This window comes from Musca domestica, unplaced genomic scaffold, assembly GCF_030504385.1.
Source record: "Musca domestica strain aabys unplaced genomic scaffold, Musca_domestica.polishedcontigs.V.1.1 16, whole genome shotgun sequence".
NCBI lineage: Eukaryota > Metazoa > Arthropoda > Insecta > Diptera > Muscidae > Musca > Musca domestica.
The window spans coordinates 488667-505264 of NW_026712219.1; the positions used below are offsets into that span (position 1 = coordinate 488667).

A 16598-nucleotide genomic window follows, 5' to 3' on the forward strand; every position below is an offset into this window, starting at 1 on the left:
GATATTTTCAAATACATTTGGAAATGGTGTATCATATTTAAAAACTAAAATTAAAAAAAAAAAAAAACGTTTGGTAAAATTCTTTGTTTTCATTTCAAAATGTTTGTCCAAAACAAAAACATGCGCTGGCATGCCTTTTAATTATTTGATCTGGTTGTAGTGGTAGTAGTTCTGGTTCATAGGATAATTATGATCGATATCAAGTTACGAGCATTTCCAAAAAAGAAAAGTTTTGTTTTTGGTTGTTTTTCCAAATAAACGGTCTTAGGAGTAGGTGGTACCAGTACTTTCTTTTTAATAGCTTTCAAAATATTTATTTATTTATGCGATTCTATTGGTCTGGACACATTCAATTTAAATAAGCCATAAAAAATTGTGCCATTCTCATGATATGTTGTTGCGTTTATTTTCATAAAAAAATTTACTTTTTTTACTTGGGTGAAGGTTTTTTTTTTTTTTTTGGAAAAAAGTTATGAAAATTTCACCTTTTTGCCAGTAAAGACGACGACGTTGTTACTGTTATTTTCCAACTCATGGCGTTGTTCGTTAGTGTCGGTAGATGGTGTTGTGGTGGTCGTGCTAATGAAGATGGGTTTGATGGTGATTGTAGTTGTTGTTGTTGGTGTACTTAATGTTGTTGTTGGCGATGGAGGTGTTGTTGTTGTTAGTAAATTACTGTTGTAGTAAGGATGCAATGTAAATTGTTGTCTATTATCCTTATTTTCATAATCGCCGGCATACGAAGATACAGTTTGTGTGGTCACCGCTCCCCTGGAGTGATCCAATTCGGCAGCCAGATGGTGACCCATATGTGAGACATGTTGACGTGATTTATTTGCCGTTAAGCTATTAAATTGTTCCATCAAACCAAAATGTTTGGCCAGTTCTTCGGCAACATCTTCATTGATGTCGATGTCCTCATCTTCATCGTCGCTATCCTCGTCGTCTTCGTCGTCATCCAGATCGTCGTCATCGTATTTATTGACATCGACTTTAATCATTTTGTTGCTCTATTTTTGTTTGCAATGTCGGAGCATCATTGTCGTAATAGAGAAAACATAAAAATTTGTTGGCAAAGTTGTTGTTTTTGTTCATATTTTTTTTTAAATTAAATTAAACATTAATTTTTTTGTTTTTGATTTGTCACACAATTTAAATTGAAAACCATTTGCGAAAAATTATTTGAATTAAGGTACCATGGCAAAAGAATTGCGTAGTAAAATGTCAAAATCGAGATGAGAAGAGGGGGGAAAACAAAAATTGAGAAAAACATAATAAAATTTGTATTTATTTATTTGTATTTATGTACATATATACAAGATATAGAGAAGATGAGGGAAGTATAGAACTTCAATAAAACTCGTCGACGTTTAAAATTTTTCTTATATTCTGAAAGCGTTTTACAAAACCTCCAAAGATTGAAAACTTTTGTAGAGTCTCCTGTTAGTAGAATACTCTTTAAGGTAGGTTTTATGGTAGTTTTTTCATAGGGAACTAAATTTCGGGGATCTCCTAAATATTTATGTCCTTCTTCTGAAGATAAAAGATTGAATAAGAATCCCCAGGGGCATTCTACAGATTGAACATCGATCAGAGGACTTCTTGGCGCCTTAAAGGCTCATATAGCAAGAAAAATGCTTTTCATACATTTCCTTCAGATAGACGAATGCAGTACTTTCAGCAGTACCTCTGTGACTTGATATCCCTCAGAGGCCTTCAACAGATGGAAGAGCCTTCAAAGGCATTTTACAGTAAGAAAAATGCTTTTCTTAGATCTCCTTCAGATGGATGTCCTCCAAAGAAAAAAATCAATGCTTTCAGTATACCTCTTTTGGTTGATATCTTTCTGAGGTCTTCAACAGATGAAAGACTCTTCAAAGGCATTCTCCAGACAGATAATCATCAGAGGACTTTAAAAAAAAATGCCGTCTGCGAGCCTATAAGATCTAAAGAGAGAAGGAAGGCATTTCATAGGACTCTTACATGTCTTATATAGAGAGAAACCGTTTTCAGAGATTCTATAGAGAGAAGACTTTTCACCGGTCTTCTATAGGTATTCTATGAGAAGAAGGCTGGTAGGGGTTTTCTACCGTTTTTTTTTTCACAGGTTTTTTACGAAGAGAAGACCTTTCATGGGCCCTCATTGAAGGGAACCCCTTTTAAATGTCTTCATTAAAGAAAGAAAGAGAGAGAACTTTTAACTTATTTTGATTGCAAAAAAAGACCTTTTAAAGCTCTTTTGCATATATGTATAATAGCTGTTCCAGGTCACCCATAGGGATATGATCTTTTACGTCTTGAGCGAGGTATCCAGTGTTGAGGCCAGAGGTAAGGATATTTCAACATTTTATTTGGAAAAGTAATTTGCGCCATATTTATTGAAGAGGAAATCTGTGACTTTTTGCAAGACTTCTATGGCGAGGAGAGCTTCTGTAGCTATTCTATGCAATCCTCTATGGATAGAAGACCTAACTTGATGTTCTATGGAGAGTAGAGCAACCCAAATTATAACCTGTCACGATTAAGAAATTAATTTTTTAAGCTCGCTAGGAAAACTTTCTGTCAGTGGTACCATTTTTCAGGACTATGTAGTTGATGCTACCATCAAGTCTGAATCAGAAATTTTGAAAACCTGCTCCTATTGTCTTTTAATTACATATCAATTCCAATTTTAAACATTTTCTCAGTGTATAGCAAAACTGTTATACTGTTATAAACTGTTATACACGAAAAATTGTCGAGTTTTTCAGTTTAGTTGAACATTTTTCTTAATAAAAATGGTTTTAATCGAATCAGAAACCAAACCGTTATACTGTTATAAAATGTTATACACACAATGTATCGAAATTTAACCAACTGGCAAATTCTACCAGTCAATGAATTGATTGCATTATACAAAAGTTTTTTACAGTTTTTTTTCACAGGTTTTTTACGAAGAGAAGACCTTTCATGGGCCCTCATTGAAGGGAACCCCTTTTAAATGTCTTCATTAAAGAAAGAGAGAGAGAGAACTTTTAACTTATTTTAATTGCAAAAAAAGACCTTTTAAAGCTCTTTTGCATATATAATAGCTGTTCCAGGTCACCCATAGGGATATGACCTTTTACGTCTTGAGCGAGGTATCCAGTGTTGAGGCCAGAGGTAAGGATATTTCAACATTTTATTTGGAAAAGTAATTTGCGCCATATTTATTGAAGAGGAAATCTGTGACTTTTTGCAAGACTTCTATGGCGAGGAGAGCTTCTGTAGCTATTCTATGCAATCCTCTATGGATAGAAGACCTAACTTGATGTTCTATGGAGAGTAGAGCAACCCAAATTATAACCTGTCACGATTAAGAAATTAATTTTTTAAGCTCGCTAGGAAAACTTTCTGTCAGTGGTACCATTTTTCAGGACTATGTAGTTGATGCTACCATCAAGTCTGAATCAGAAATTTTGAAAACCTGCTCCTATTGTCTTTTAATTACATATCAATTCCAATTTTAAACATTTTCTCAGTGTATAGCAAAACTGTTATACTGTTATAAACTGTTATACACGAAAAATTGTCGAGTTTTTCAGTTTAGTTGAACATTTTTCTTAATAAAAATGGTTTTAATCGAATCAGAAACCAAACCGTTATACTGTTATAAAATGTTATACACACAATGTATCGAAATTTAACCAACTGGCAAATTCTACCAGTCAATGAATTGATAGTATTATACAAAAGTTTCACTTTTAAAAAGTTTCATACCGTATAACAAAATGTTATACTATTACAAACTGTTATACACAAAAAATTTACAAATTGCTAAATTTTTTAGCAGTACCGTCAATAATTACTGTCTTAAGCGATCGAAACTTAAGCATTTATACTGTAATAAACTGTTATACAAACATTATTGCACATCTTAATCGAGATTTGAAAAGTTCTGACAAAAAAATGTATTTATACAGGTATACGTTCAAAATGCGAAACTGTTATATAAAGATTTTCTCACATTTTAGGGGATTCTAACAGTTTTATAACTAAAATAGGTTTGTTGTAGTCTAATCCGCAAAACACTACATTTTTTAAACTGTTATACACAAAATTATTTTAATTTCCCCCTTAAAAAATTGTGTGTTTGTTGTTCTCACTAATGACAAAAACATACAAAAGATATGTATGAACACACACACACACAATAAAGAGTTGGGTTATTAAGAGATGAGAAAAGAGGATAAATACAAAACACATTTAGAAAAAAGATTTTTAAAAGAAAGAAAAAAAAGAACTGTTTTCAATTAAAAAATTGAACGAAACAGACAAACACACGCACACAAGTAAAGGTAGGTAGTTGTTATAAGACAAAACAAAACAGAAATGGGGAACAATACGAATCGGAAAACCCATAGAAAACTAACTATTATTCACAACATAGAGAAGAAAGAAAAACAATTCAAAAGAAGGAGAGAAAAAAAAATTTAAGATTTTTTTTGTTGGTATTTTGGCTTGTTGGAATGGTTGGTGGGTTGTTTTGTATCTTTCCTAAGGACATGGTTTTGAGAACTGAGATACATTGTAGCTTTAAAGATAAGTCACCAGGTTTTGTCCAGTGTTTGGTTTAAGAAAAAAAAAAAAAAAACTTAAAATAGAAACAATTCGAAAAACCCCAATGAAAAATTAAAGGCTTATTGTAGGAACTTGAGAAAAAATCTGTTCGAAATTTTGGCTTTGGTTCAATTAAGGTCAGGCAATTGTGTTCTAAATCTCGGCTTTGGTTTGTATGGCGTTTCAAAAGTGAATTTGAAAGAATTGTTTTAAGTTATTTAATTAAAACTAGTAAAAAGACATTAAGTTCCTCCAAGCCGAACTTCTAGTACCCTCCACCATTGGGTAAAGAAAACATTTTTATGAAAAACTATTTGGATTCAAATCTGTTCTACTTGAAACTACAAATTCCAGTAAGATCGGTACGAGAATGGTTGGAGCCGTTATACGGGGGCCATACTAAAACGGGAGTCTACAGGGTGAGATGAAAAGACTGCTCTCATTTCTAAGCCACTCGTCCGACAGCTGTTAAAATTATTCCAGTGACATTTCATTATATTGTTTACAAGCGTACAAGAGCATTTTGGTGAGAATTTTCCAGAAAAAAAGTTATTCGTGATGGAATTCAAGCGTGATAGTGTGATTTCTTTCTATTTGGCTGGAAAACCACAAGTGACTATCGTTAGAGCACTCCAGCTTTTAAATGTGAATAATTCTTCTGTGTCTCGTACCATCGCTCGTTACCATGATACTGGTGGCGTAGCTCGACGTCAAGGAAGTGGACGAAAGAAAACAGCAACATCAGCAGAAATGGTTCGAAAAGTAAAGAAGCGACTTGATCGAAACCGGCGTCGCAGTGGCCGAAAAAATGCTCGTGAGCTGAACATTGCAATATGTTTATGTATTTCATTCGGCAAATATTGAAAAATGAGCTCGGGGTTAAGCCACTGAAATTCCAAAAATCGCAAGAACTTACACCGCAGAAAGAAAATAGACTCAAAAGAGCTAGAGAGTTGCTTCGCTTGCCCGAAGGTGGTGAACTGCCGAATTTGGTTTTCTCCGTTGAGATAACATTCCTTATCCAGTAAAAAATCAAAATGATCGTTTTTACTTGCCAAAGAGGACAGCGGAAAATGTACATCTTCGGTTGGCCACCAAAACTCAAGCGCCGGCCATGGTGATGGTGTGGGCCGCTATAACAGCCGATGGTCGCTCTCCGCTCGTATTAATCGACCATGGAATCAGAGTAAATGTCGAATAAATGTATGTATGTGTATTAAAGCCTTGGGCACGCAAACATTTTAGACGCAGAACTTGGGCATTTCCACAGGACACAGCACTCAGCACGCGCCACCCAAAAATGGTTACAAAATGAGGTTCCTCGCTTCATTTCCGGCGCACAATGGTCACCAAAATTTACGGATACCACTCCGTTGGACTATTGTGTCTGGAGTATTTTGGAAAGAAAGGTTGGCACTAAAAAATACCAAGGTGTCGATCACCTTAAGCAAGCGCTTCGCCGGGAATGGGCCAAAATACCGCAGAGCAACATTCGGGCAGCGTGTGACGGTTTTAATTGGCCGTTTGAAGGCCATAATTCGTGCCAAAGGTGACCAAATTCAAACAAATATGTGCACTATAGAAAAACGTGGACCTAGATATTCAATGTTCTGCCACTGGAGCTAGAACCCACGACTATCTACAAATCCGTTCAAAAATGCAGAAAAGATCATCAAAATACGGAATATCGGGAGATACCCTTATATGGAGACTATACGAAAACGTGAACTTATATGTACACTGTTCCGCCACTAGAACAAGAACCCATAACGAACTATAAATACCAATTTTTAGACAAATTGGTGGAAATATGTGGCTAAAACTATCAAGATATCGAATATCGGGAGGTACGTGAACCAATAGATCTCATTTTCAATACCAACCATCCTAGACACAATGCAAACTACTGTGCCAAATTTTAAAGCTCTATGTCTTAATGGGGTCTATGACGTTTGTAACAGAATGACAAATTTAATATACCCTCCTTTCCAAATTGGAGGGTATAAAAATTGCCTATAGAATTGGGGTTATTTTTTCGATTTCACTTTCATTGCGTCATACAAAAACCAACAGGTCCTAAGAAAATGTTCGAAACATTGGTTTTGAAATGAACTAAGTTGAATTTCGGATACATCTTCCTTTTTTGTCTTATACAGTCCGTCCTTACAATAAGCCTTTATAAGAATAACTCCTTAACAGATCACAGGAGAACGAAACCAACATGGAAAACAGAATAAGAAAACAACAAAATAACATTGGTAGGTATGTAAAAGCCAAAAAAGAAGGCGAAGAAAAATATAAGAGTTAATACAAATAGTTAAACAAATCACAGCAAAAAATGTTGAAAATTGATTTTCTAACAGGTTTCGAAAATAATTGTTTCGTTTCGGTTCAGTATTTTTTGGTTGTAGTAGTTGTTGTTGTAGTTGATGTGTTGATACAGTACAAAACAAGACACACTTTACCTTATTCGGCTGTTTAACGGATATATTGCCTATTGTTGTGGTTGTTGGATTCGTTGTTGTACTACCACCGGTGGTTGTTGCAGCCGATGATGATGAGGAGGAGAAGGCGGAAGTGTCATTAGGTGGTGGAATATCGTTCGAGGCTATTGTGATTGTCTGGGTTGTTGAATCGAATAGAATAACGGGCGGCGGCGGTGTCATTAGGGTGGTGGTTAACGATGTGGTGGAGGTGAGTTCACCGCCACCATGATTGTGTTGATGATGTTCAGCATTTTGCTGATGATGATTATGGCGATGATGTGTTAGATCTAAATTATTTTCAGCTTGATTGTCATGATTGTGATTGTTGTTGGTGTTGCTGATGCTTGAGGTGGGTGAACGTGGGCTGGTCACACCTTCTTCCTGATTTCCATACACATTGGTCGATGTTTGAGGTGTTAGGGAACCCATGACTTCAGCCACACTGAATTCATTATCTTCCTCCCGGGGATTTTCATAAATGTTATTCAATTCAATATTTTCCGACTTTTCTGATTCGGGTTGCAACACCTGTTTGAGCAGCACATCTTCCGGTTGCTCGACCACAATTTCGGGTATATCTTCAATGTGTTTGGTATTCTCAATGGTCTTCGTTATGACCGATTCCAGTTTGGAAACACTTTCATCAATCTCCTCATCATCGATGGTGATTTTTTTCATTTCTTTATTTTCGTTAATGTTATTATCCGTGGTTTCGGAGTCGGTCTGTTTAAGGGCTGTGATGTCATCACGATTCGATGTTCCAGCCACTTCTAATGTGTTCGATGTTAATTCCGGCTTTTTTATTTAAATTTTCAAAATTTCGGTTTTCGTTTCGAACAGTTATCACAAGACAAATTACAAGAGACAAATTGAGAGAGAGAGGGTGAGAGAGACAATTACATTGTTGTGATGATTGTATGAATGTGATGTAGACGTGATTGGTTGGTTGGTTGGTGTTGTTGTTGTCATTTTGGCACACAGTGATGTTGTTGTGTTGGTGATACAAGACCCCAGTGATGGTTAAATGATTTTCATAATAAAAACATGTTGGTGTGTTGTAAAAATAAAAATGGTGCAAAATTATGATAAGTGTAAGTGTTATATAAGTATGTATGTATATGTTAAAAGTGTTATACAAATAAATATAAATCAAAAAATTCAGTTCAGTTTTTTAATACATTTTTATTAAATTTTTTTATACATTTTGTATTTGTTATTATTTTTTTGTTTGAAGATCATTAGTTGTTGAAAATGTTAAATGAAAGAACAAAACAAGATAAGTTGAAGAAAGAAGACGAAAAAAGAGAAAGAGACCAAGAAGAATGAAACAACATTTGGTATTAATAGACAATAGTTATCGGTCATCATCAACATTATCATCATTAATTGTTGGAGAGAGCAAATTCACAAAAAGGGAGAATTTCAAATATTTGGCAATTGAAGGTAAATTTAAGGATACATTGAGATTGTCGATAATTTTATACCTTCTCTAATGGGAAAATTAATGGGAAACATTTGAAATGAATTCTTCTTCGTACCTTTACATTTTATTGCATACCTTGCAGTTTTTAAACTTAACTTGCATTACTATAAACGTTTAAAGGCCTCGTATTTTCAAGGGGGTTCATATTCAGGCCCTCTTCCCATCAAAGACCTTTTAAATTACATCTGCTTATAGATTATACTTTTTAAGTCCCCCTTTGTCTTCAGAGGGCCCTCGGTCTTAAGCAAGTCTTTGAAAAGTCCTCTATCTTCAAAAGTAATTCAAAATAATACCTTTACAAGTTCTTCTTCCTAAAGAAGAGCTTGAAAATGTCTTCTTCTTCTTTTCTTGAAAAATGTATATTGTTTTTAGAATTTTTTAAAAAGAGAACTTCAGAAGTTCTTCCAGAAAATCAAACGTAGAGTTTTATTATTTTTCAAAGGACTTCCAAAGAAAAATGTAGATTAAAAGAATATCAAAACACTTTGAGTATTTTTAATGGCCTTTTATGGAATACCTTTCTCAGGACTTTTAATGCTCGGTTACCATTTATAATTTTTATGGGACGTGGATATTAAGGACTTTTGGTTTTGGGTTTTTTGTTTTAATTATTTTTAAAGGGATTTTAGGTCGTTTAATTGTGGAATAAAGTCTATAAAAGTCCTCGAAAAAGATCTAAAAAGGTTTTTTCTCTACAGAAAACCCCTAAAAGGACTTCTGTTCACAAAACGTTCCAATAATTATTGTGTTTGAAAAAGGTCTATCAAAGATCCTCTGTCTACAGAAGACGTTCACAAATCCTTCTGTATAAAATAATAGAAGCTCTTCCGTTTAGGAAATGTTTTTCAAAGGATTTTCTTTCCGAATTTCCGAAAAAGAAGTGGATTTTTAAAAATGTTCAAAAAATTTTCAGAATTTTTAAATGCACTTTTAAGGAATGTTTTTCCAGGAATTTAAACCTCTTAGACATTTAAACGTGGATGTTAAGGTCTTTAAGTCCTATTAATGTGGGATTTTTTAATATTTTTTTAAAGGGTTTCCGGTTTTGTAATTATAGAATTTTCACTATAGGAAATCTCCAAAAGACTTCTGTCCACAAAACGTTTCAAAATATATCTTGTGTTTGAAAAAGATCTACCAAAGATCATTTATATAGAGAAGAGCTCCACAAATTCTTCTGTATATAGAATACCTTCCAAAGGCCTGCTGTCTCTAAAATAACTTTAGAAGGTCCTCCGTTTAAGAAATCAAAATCAAAGGATTGGATTTTAAACGGTTCTCCAAAAAAGTGGATATTTAATAATTTTTAAAAGATTTTCAGAATTTCGTTTAAGGACTTTAGACCTTTTTATGGAACTTTTAGACTTTTAAAAGAGGATATTATGGGCTTTCGGTCCTATTAATGTGGGGTGGTTTCAATATTGTTTGTAAGGACTTTTTGTCCTTTAACTGTGCACTTTTAAGGAATTTTAGAGTATATATTTTTAAGCCCCATTGGTCTGTCAGAGATTTTCTTTCAACAGGAGACCTCAGAAATTCGTCGGTCTATAGAATATCTCCAAAAAGTCTGGTGTCTATGAAAGAACTTTAGATTGTCTTCATTAAGGAATATTTCTCAAAGGTCATTTAGGACTTCCCATCTTTTATTTGTGGGATTTTAAGAATTATATTTTACATAATATAATTCTGAATATAACAGACCTTCAGAGAAAGTCTTCTAAATGTAGTCTGTCAATAAAAGAGCTTCGAAAGGTCTTCTGTCTATAGAACACTTCCAAAATGATATTTTGTGTCTGAAAAAGAACTTCAAAAGATCTGCCCATTAAATACTTTATTTTTGCTCTCAAAAGCAATGTTTGCCTATAGAATAGCTTCAAAATCTGCTGTTCATAATCTTCACAAAGTCTTCTGTTAACAGGAGACCTTCAAAACTTTTTCTGTCTGCAGAAGACCTCTAAAACTTTTTATTTCGTCAGAAAATGTTCGAATGAGTTTCTGTCTGTAGAAGACCTTTGAAGTCTTCTGTCTATAGAAGATCATAAAAATGCTTTCATCTGTACAGAGGGGTTCGCTGTTTTAAAGAGTTTAAAAAGGCCATCTGTCCAAAGAAGTCATTTAAAAGGACTTCAATTTGTTAAAAATTATTTTTTTTTTATAGAAGATCTTCAAGTGGTCATCTTCTTAAAAAAAGAAAAGGAGAGAAAGTCTTTCTATTGAGGACATTACATGGTCTGCTGTTTTGAGGGTCTCTTACGTCCCTTATAAAATCTAATATAGCGGAATGCATAACAATTCTTATATCGAAACACTGTAGAATATTTTCAAAAATTTGAAGGCCATTTTATAGATGACCTTCAAATCGTCTTCTTTTTTATATAAAACATATTAACGAAATACTATCTAGAAGACATATGGTCTACTGATTTTAAGGGTCTTTTAAATCTAATATTGTGTGAAGGGTATAAAACTATTTTCATAAATTTAAATACATTGAAATCCCTTTTTGTGAACTGCAGGACAATTTTTTCAAGGATTAATATATATTTTTTTATTTTTTGTTTAACCAAAAAATGTTAATAACAGAAATGAAATATACAAAAGTGCAATTTGTTTTAATATATATATATATATAAATTCTTAATATAGGGTATTCAAATAGATATGTATGTATTTATATAGGAATACAAAACCAATTCAATCAAATTTCAATAAATGTTATGTTATATAGAGATTACGAAAACATATTTCATTATTTGAAAAACAATAACATTTAGATTTTTGAATCAATTTTCTGTTTTTTTTTTTATAATTATTTTTTTAAATTTTGTAAAAAAATTGTAATGTTTAATATTTGAAAGGGAATAAAATAAATAAATCATAATTGTAACAACCAATTTCGTTTGGAAAGAATGGATATTGAAAACTTAATTCACTATTACATACCTCATCGTCTTCATCTTCTTCCACCTTATTGTTGTTGTTGTTATCGTTGGCAGCATAGCTGTTTTGACTTGTGGTGGTCGTGGAGGAAGAGCTGTCCACAGCATTGTGCTGAGTTTCATCACTGAAATATATGAGGAACGGTGTTCATAAGTATTGTGACAAAAAACAAGAGTATCTCCACTTACATTGTATCATCTCCATCATAGTCGTAGTCCTCATATTCATCATCATCCTCAGCGTCACCGGAACCTTCGACTTGACGACGTTTCCGAGTGGCATTTTTGTAATGTTTACGCCAGATGAGCCACCAACCGAATTTCTCACCGGTAATATTATCGAGAGCTCCCTCTTTAAATTGTTGTTCAATTTGCTTGACAATCGGTTCGGTTATGGTAAAGTAGGTGGAACGGCAGCCAATCTGGAAGGTACAAGGAATTTTTATTAATAGCAAGGACTTCAATAAAATAGCAACATATATGTTATAGATTTTGAAAATATTTTTAAGAATCACAAGGGCTGTGAACATGGTCTTTGAAGAATTCGATTTAAGTATTAAACGAGCAAACGAATTGGATTTTTAAGAATATTTTCACAAGGATCAAAAGACCACAGAAGGACGATTTTTCTAAAGCAAAAATTTCATGAATTTTGAACACATTTTTCGAAGCGAAATGGATTCTTTGTTAAAAAAATATTTGAAGGAACTTTTTGACTAAAAAATTGTACATTTTTAAAATTATTTTTTATACCTCCAACATTCTATGGAGGGTTTATTAGTTTTGTCACTACGTTCGTAACTCCACGAAATATTCATAATAGACTCTACAAAGTATACAGGTGGGACTTCAGACTGCTGTCATTTTTAAGCCACTCGTCGCACAGCTCTTAAAATTATTCCAGTGATAGCTCATTGTAGTGTTTACAAGCGTACAAAAGCATTTTGGTAAGAATTTTCCAGAAAAAAGTTATTCGCGATGGAATTCAAGCGTGAGAGTGTGATTTCTTTATATTTGGCGGGAAAACCACAAGTGCCTATCGTTAGAGCACTCCAGCATTTAAGTGTGAACAAATCTCTTATGCCTCGTGCCATCGCTCATTGCCGTGATACGGGTAGCGTAGCCCGACGTCAAGGAAGTGGACGGAAGAAAACAGCGTCGCAGTGGTAAGCTGAACATATCGTGAGCTGAACATATCGCAATATTCCATTCGGCAAATATTGAAAAATGAGCTCGCGGTAAAGCCATTAAAATTCCAAAAAGTGCAAGAACTTACGCCGCAACGGAAAGAAAATAGACTCAAAAGAGTTAAAGAGTTGCTTCGTATGGTCGAAAGTGGTGATGTGCCGAATTTGATTTTCTCCGTTTCCGATGATAAAACATTCGATGTCCAGCAGTTTGTAAACAAACAAAATGATCGTGTTTACTTGCCAAAAAGGTCAGCTGAAAATGTGCACCTTCGGTTAGCTACCAGAACTCAAGCGCCGGCCATGATGATGGTGTGGGCCGCCATAACTGCCGATGGTCGCTCTTCGTTCGGCCGTGGCATCAGAATAAATACCGAATATTATCACGAAAATATTCTGGAGAGTGTATTTAAGTCATGGGCAAACATTTTGGCCGCAGACCTTGGACATTCCAACAGGACTCAGTACGCACCACCCAAGAATGGTTACAAAATGAGGTTCCTCGCTTCATTTCCAGCGCACAATGGCCACCAAAATCTCCGGATACCAATCCGTTGGACTATTGGAGTATCTGCAGTATTTTGGAAAGCAAGGTTGACACTAAAAATATCAAAGTGTCGATCACCTCAAGTAAGCGCTTTGACGGGAATGGGCCAAAATACCGCAGAGCAATATTTGGGTAGCGTGTGACGTTTGAAGACCACAATTCGTGTCAAAGGTGATCAATTCGATCAAATCGAAACATATTCTAAAATTTGATACTATTTCCGAAATTTTTGCTTTCATTCAATAAAATTTAAGAAAATGTAAAAATTATGGCGTTTGACTTTGTTGCAGTTTTTTTATCTCACCCTGTTTATCATATTTATGTATGTCCGATAAGAAATGGAAAATATTGAGCCATTTCTTTGGAACCTATTCCATAGAGGGAAAATTTTTTGAAAAATCGTAACTTAAGTCAAAATATAATTGTCTGAGGGCATACATCTGTCAGCAAAACCGACTAATACTTTTTAACTTGTTTGTAATTATATTTTTAAAGTATCTGCAGACATCTCGTTTTTTATTTAGAATTTAAGGCTTTAGAGGATTATTTTTTAAGAAAAAAAAAAAAAAAAAGTATTTTAGATTTTTTGGGATTTTTGTTTTGAACATTCAGACCTTTGAACTTTTTAGTTTTGAAACAGGATTAACCTTGAACTTCAACCATGTTAATTTCATTTTGAAATTCTACAAGCAGTTAGGAACAAGAAATGATTTTTTGCCAAGTACATCCTGTTCCCCTCCTTTTTTCATCCGTTCTACTATTGTTTGGGTAATAGAAGTGACTGTAAAATTTTATTTGATTAATAACTTCCTGTTTAAAGAGTTTCCTCTTTCCTCTAGTACCAACCAATACAATGACTCTCCATCATATTGGACGATTCTCAAGTCCTTTTACTGCACGACAGATGAATGGCAAAAAGGGAGAACAAAAAAAAAAAAAAAAACAACACTCCTCATGAACCTTTCAATGTAAATTCAACAAAAACACAAATGTCTAAGTATAGGTGTGTCTTTGTGTGAGTGAGTGTGACGACGGTCCATTGTGCCAATGTTGGTATATACTTACGATAAAATCAACACGTCCCAGTTTGCGATTATTATTAGTATGGCACTTATTGTTTCCCTTCTTCACAGATTCCTTTTGCATTTCGAATAGATCATGTTTGGTGACACTTTCCATTGTGATAAATTCCTGGAAGCCAAAAAAAAAAAGAGTGAGGGTATTATTTTATTTGTGTTTGAGGATATGGGTTGTTGTTGTTGTTGTTCGGGATTTCAACGTACCTTTGGTATGGCAAAGAATTTGGATAGTTTGTCCAAAACTTTAGAGCGGCGGCTCTCGTTCAGGTCATGCCAATTATAATTCTGCAGCACGAGCGACAAGACCAGCTCATTATCGCCATAACGACAGTGTGACAATTCCACAGCATAGGGGTCCTGGTGTTGATGGTGATGATGTGACGATGACGACGACGACGATGATGATGACATAGATTTGTGTTGATGATGATTATGATGTGAGCTGGCGGCGTTGGCGTGATGATGGTGATGACCTTCAATTAATGTGGGTTCATCTTTGGGTTCGATTAAAGGAATCTAAAAATCAAACAGAAAAATAAAGACATTTGTTAAAATGTTGGCGGCAGTAATAAAATACGAAATACTCAAAAACATGTTTAATGATGGCTTTCAACCCTCCTGCATAAATTTTTGTATTTTTTTTTTCATTTTTGAGAAAATGATTAATGTTTCCTCTTTGGCGGCACGCTGGCATTTGGAAATGTTGAAGTGGTAATTTAAAAAAAAAATGAAACATTTCAGTTTTGCCTTTTAATTGTTTGTATAATTGTAGAAAAATGTATCTAATTATACATAAAGTTTGTCTGCCCAAGAGTCTGCCTACAAGCCGGCTGGCTGTCTAATTTCCCCTCCTACTCAGGGTCCTCCATTCACAAAGCAAAAAAAAAAAAAAAAAAAACATGAATTCGTTTTAAAAATAACACAAAAAAGTCTATTTGTTTACTTTTGGAATGATAAACAACCCCTTTCTTTCCAGACCTCTATCTCAAAATGATTAATAGCCCAGTTCTGCATTCAAATTATATTTTATGGTTCATCAAGATCACCATTCAATGTTCTGGTATGTGGTTGTACGTACATCCATTCTCCCCAATTTTTTGTTATTCAAAATGGTATTCCACAGCTCCTGTAGCCACCCACAACCATCTGCGTAAATTCATAACTCATCTGGCAGAAACATGACGTTTGCACATAACACAAACTTCCAGAAGTCAAAATTTGTGGGAACACCAGCACAAAGAAGAACAAGTAAGCAAAGGCTACAGTCGAGCGGGGCCGACCGTTGAATACCCTACAACACGATAATAAACGATACAGTTTATATAGGCGACATACTCTAATTTTCTAATGCAATAGTCAGAAGTACGTCTTTCCTGTATTTGTGAATTCTCCAAAAAGTCACTGGAATGGACATTTTCGTATTTTGTCTACAAAAGTTGGCAAACTATTTCACACATTGAATTTTTTTGGATGGCCATCCAAAACTGCTATGCTTTTGCAATGTCCAGTAACCCCCATTCAAAAGTGCATGAGGATCGGGCGATAATTACGTCCTGCTGACAATTTTGTCGTTTTTTGGTCCATTTCAACCCCAAAATATATGGCGATCATCTCCAAAAAGTGTAGGCTTCTATTCTGACCCTCATCTTATCCCCATGCAAAATTTCGTAAGGATCGGGCCATAAATGCGATCTGTATATGATATCCTGATATCCTAACTACTTAGTTTTGTTAGCTGTAGAAATATTACCAAATGTTTAATTCAAAATGAAAATATGCCAAAAATATAACAAAATTGAAAAAAATATGAGAAAATTTTACAAAATCAATATTTTCATCTTTAGAGAGATATTTTATGCGAGTTTTAAGAAGTTTTTTCTTTCCTGTCAAGAGGCCATTCTGAATTAATGAGAACTGTCGAAATCAGTTCAGCCGTTCTCGACATACAAGAGATCTTTCAAGCATATCTTCTTTGATAAACATATATATCGCACATATTTTGCTATATATCCGATTTGTTGGATGTTAACATCAATGTAAAGGTCAGAAGTAACCTTGTGATGGCTTTGTGATTTCGCAGGGATTTAAAATATTCACGATTTAATGAAAAATTTTGAATTTTTTCAACACAAAAGTTATGGTCTATTTTACCCGCTAAATATTATCCGATGACCACCCAAATTGGTAGGCTTCTTCCCCGCCCTAAACTCTAGCTACATGCGAAATTCCGCGTCGATAGGTCTATAATTGCGACCTGTATAGCTACTGCAAAATCCGACATTTTTTCAGTATTTGGTCC

The 16598-nt window shown here is 34.3% G+C and overlaps 1 protein-coding gene across 7 annotated transcripts in view; it reads right to left on the reverse strand.

Annotated features, from left to right (window-relative positions):
• The window catches only part of LOC101889778 (uncharacterized), a 322816-nt gene that overhangs the window by 12742 nt on the left and 293476 nt on the right, over positions 1-16598 (reverse strand). For 6 of the 7 annotated variants that reach the window (XM_059119919.1, XM_059119920.1, XM_059119921.1 and 3 more), the window contains 6 exons: positions 14504-14815; positions 14286-14411; positions 11676-11908; positions 11491-11611; positions 7044-7859; positions 486-1010 (listed from right to left, as the gene is read on the reverse strand). In XM_059119919.1, coding sequence (XP_058975902.1) covers positions 486-1010; positions 7044-7859; positions 11491-11611; positions 11676-11908; positions 14286-14411; positions 14504-14815 — 2133 coding nt within the window. The remainder of the gene's footprint in view (positions 1-485; positions 1011-7043; positions 7860-11490; positions 11612-11675; positions 11909-14285; positions 14412-14503; positions 14816-16598) is intronic. The other variant, XM_059119924.1, reaches the window with a different exon arrangement.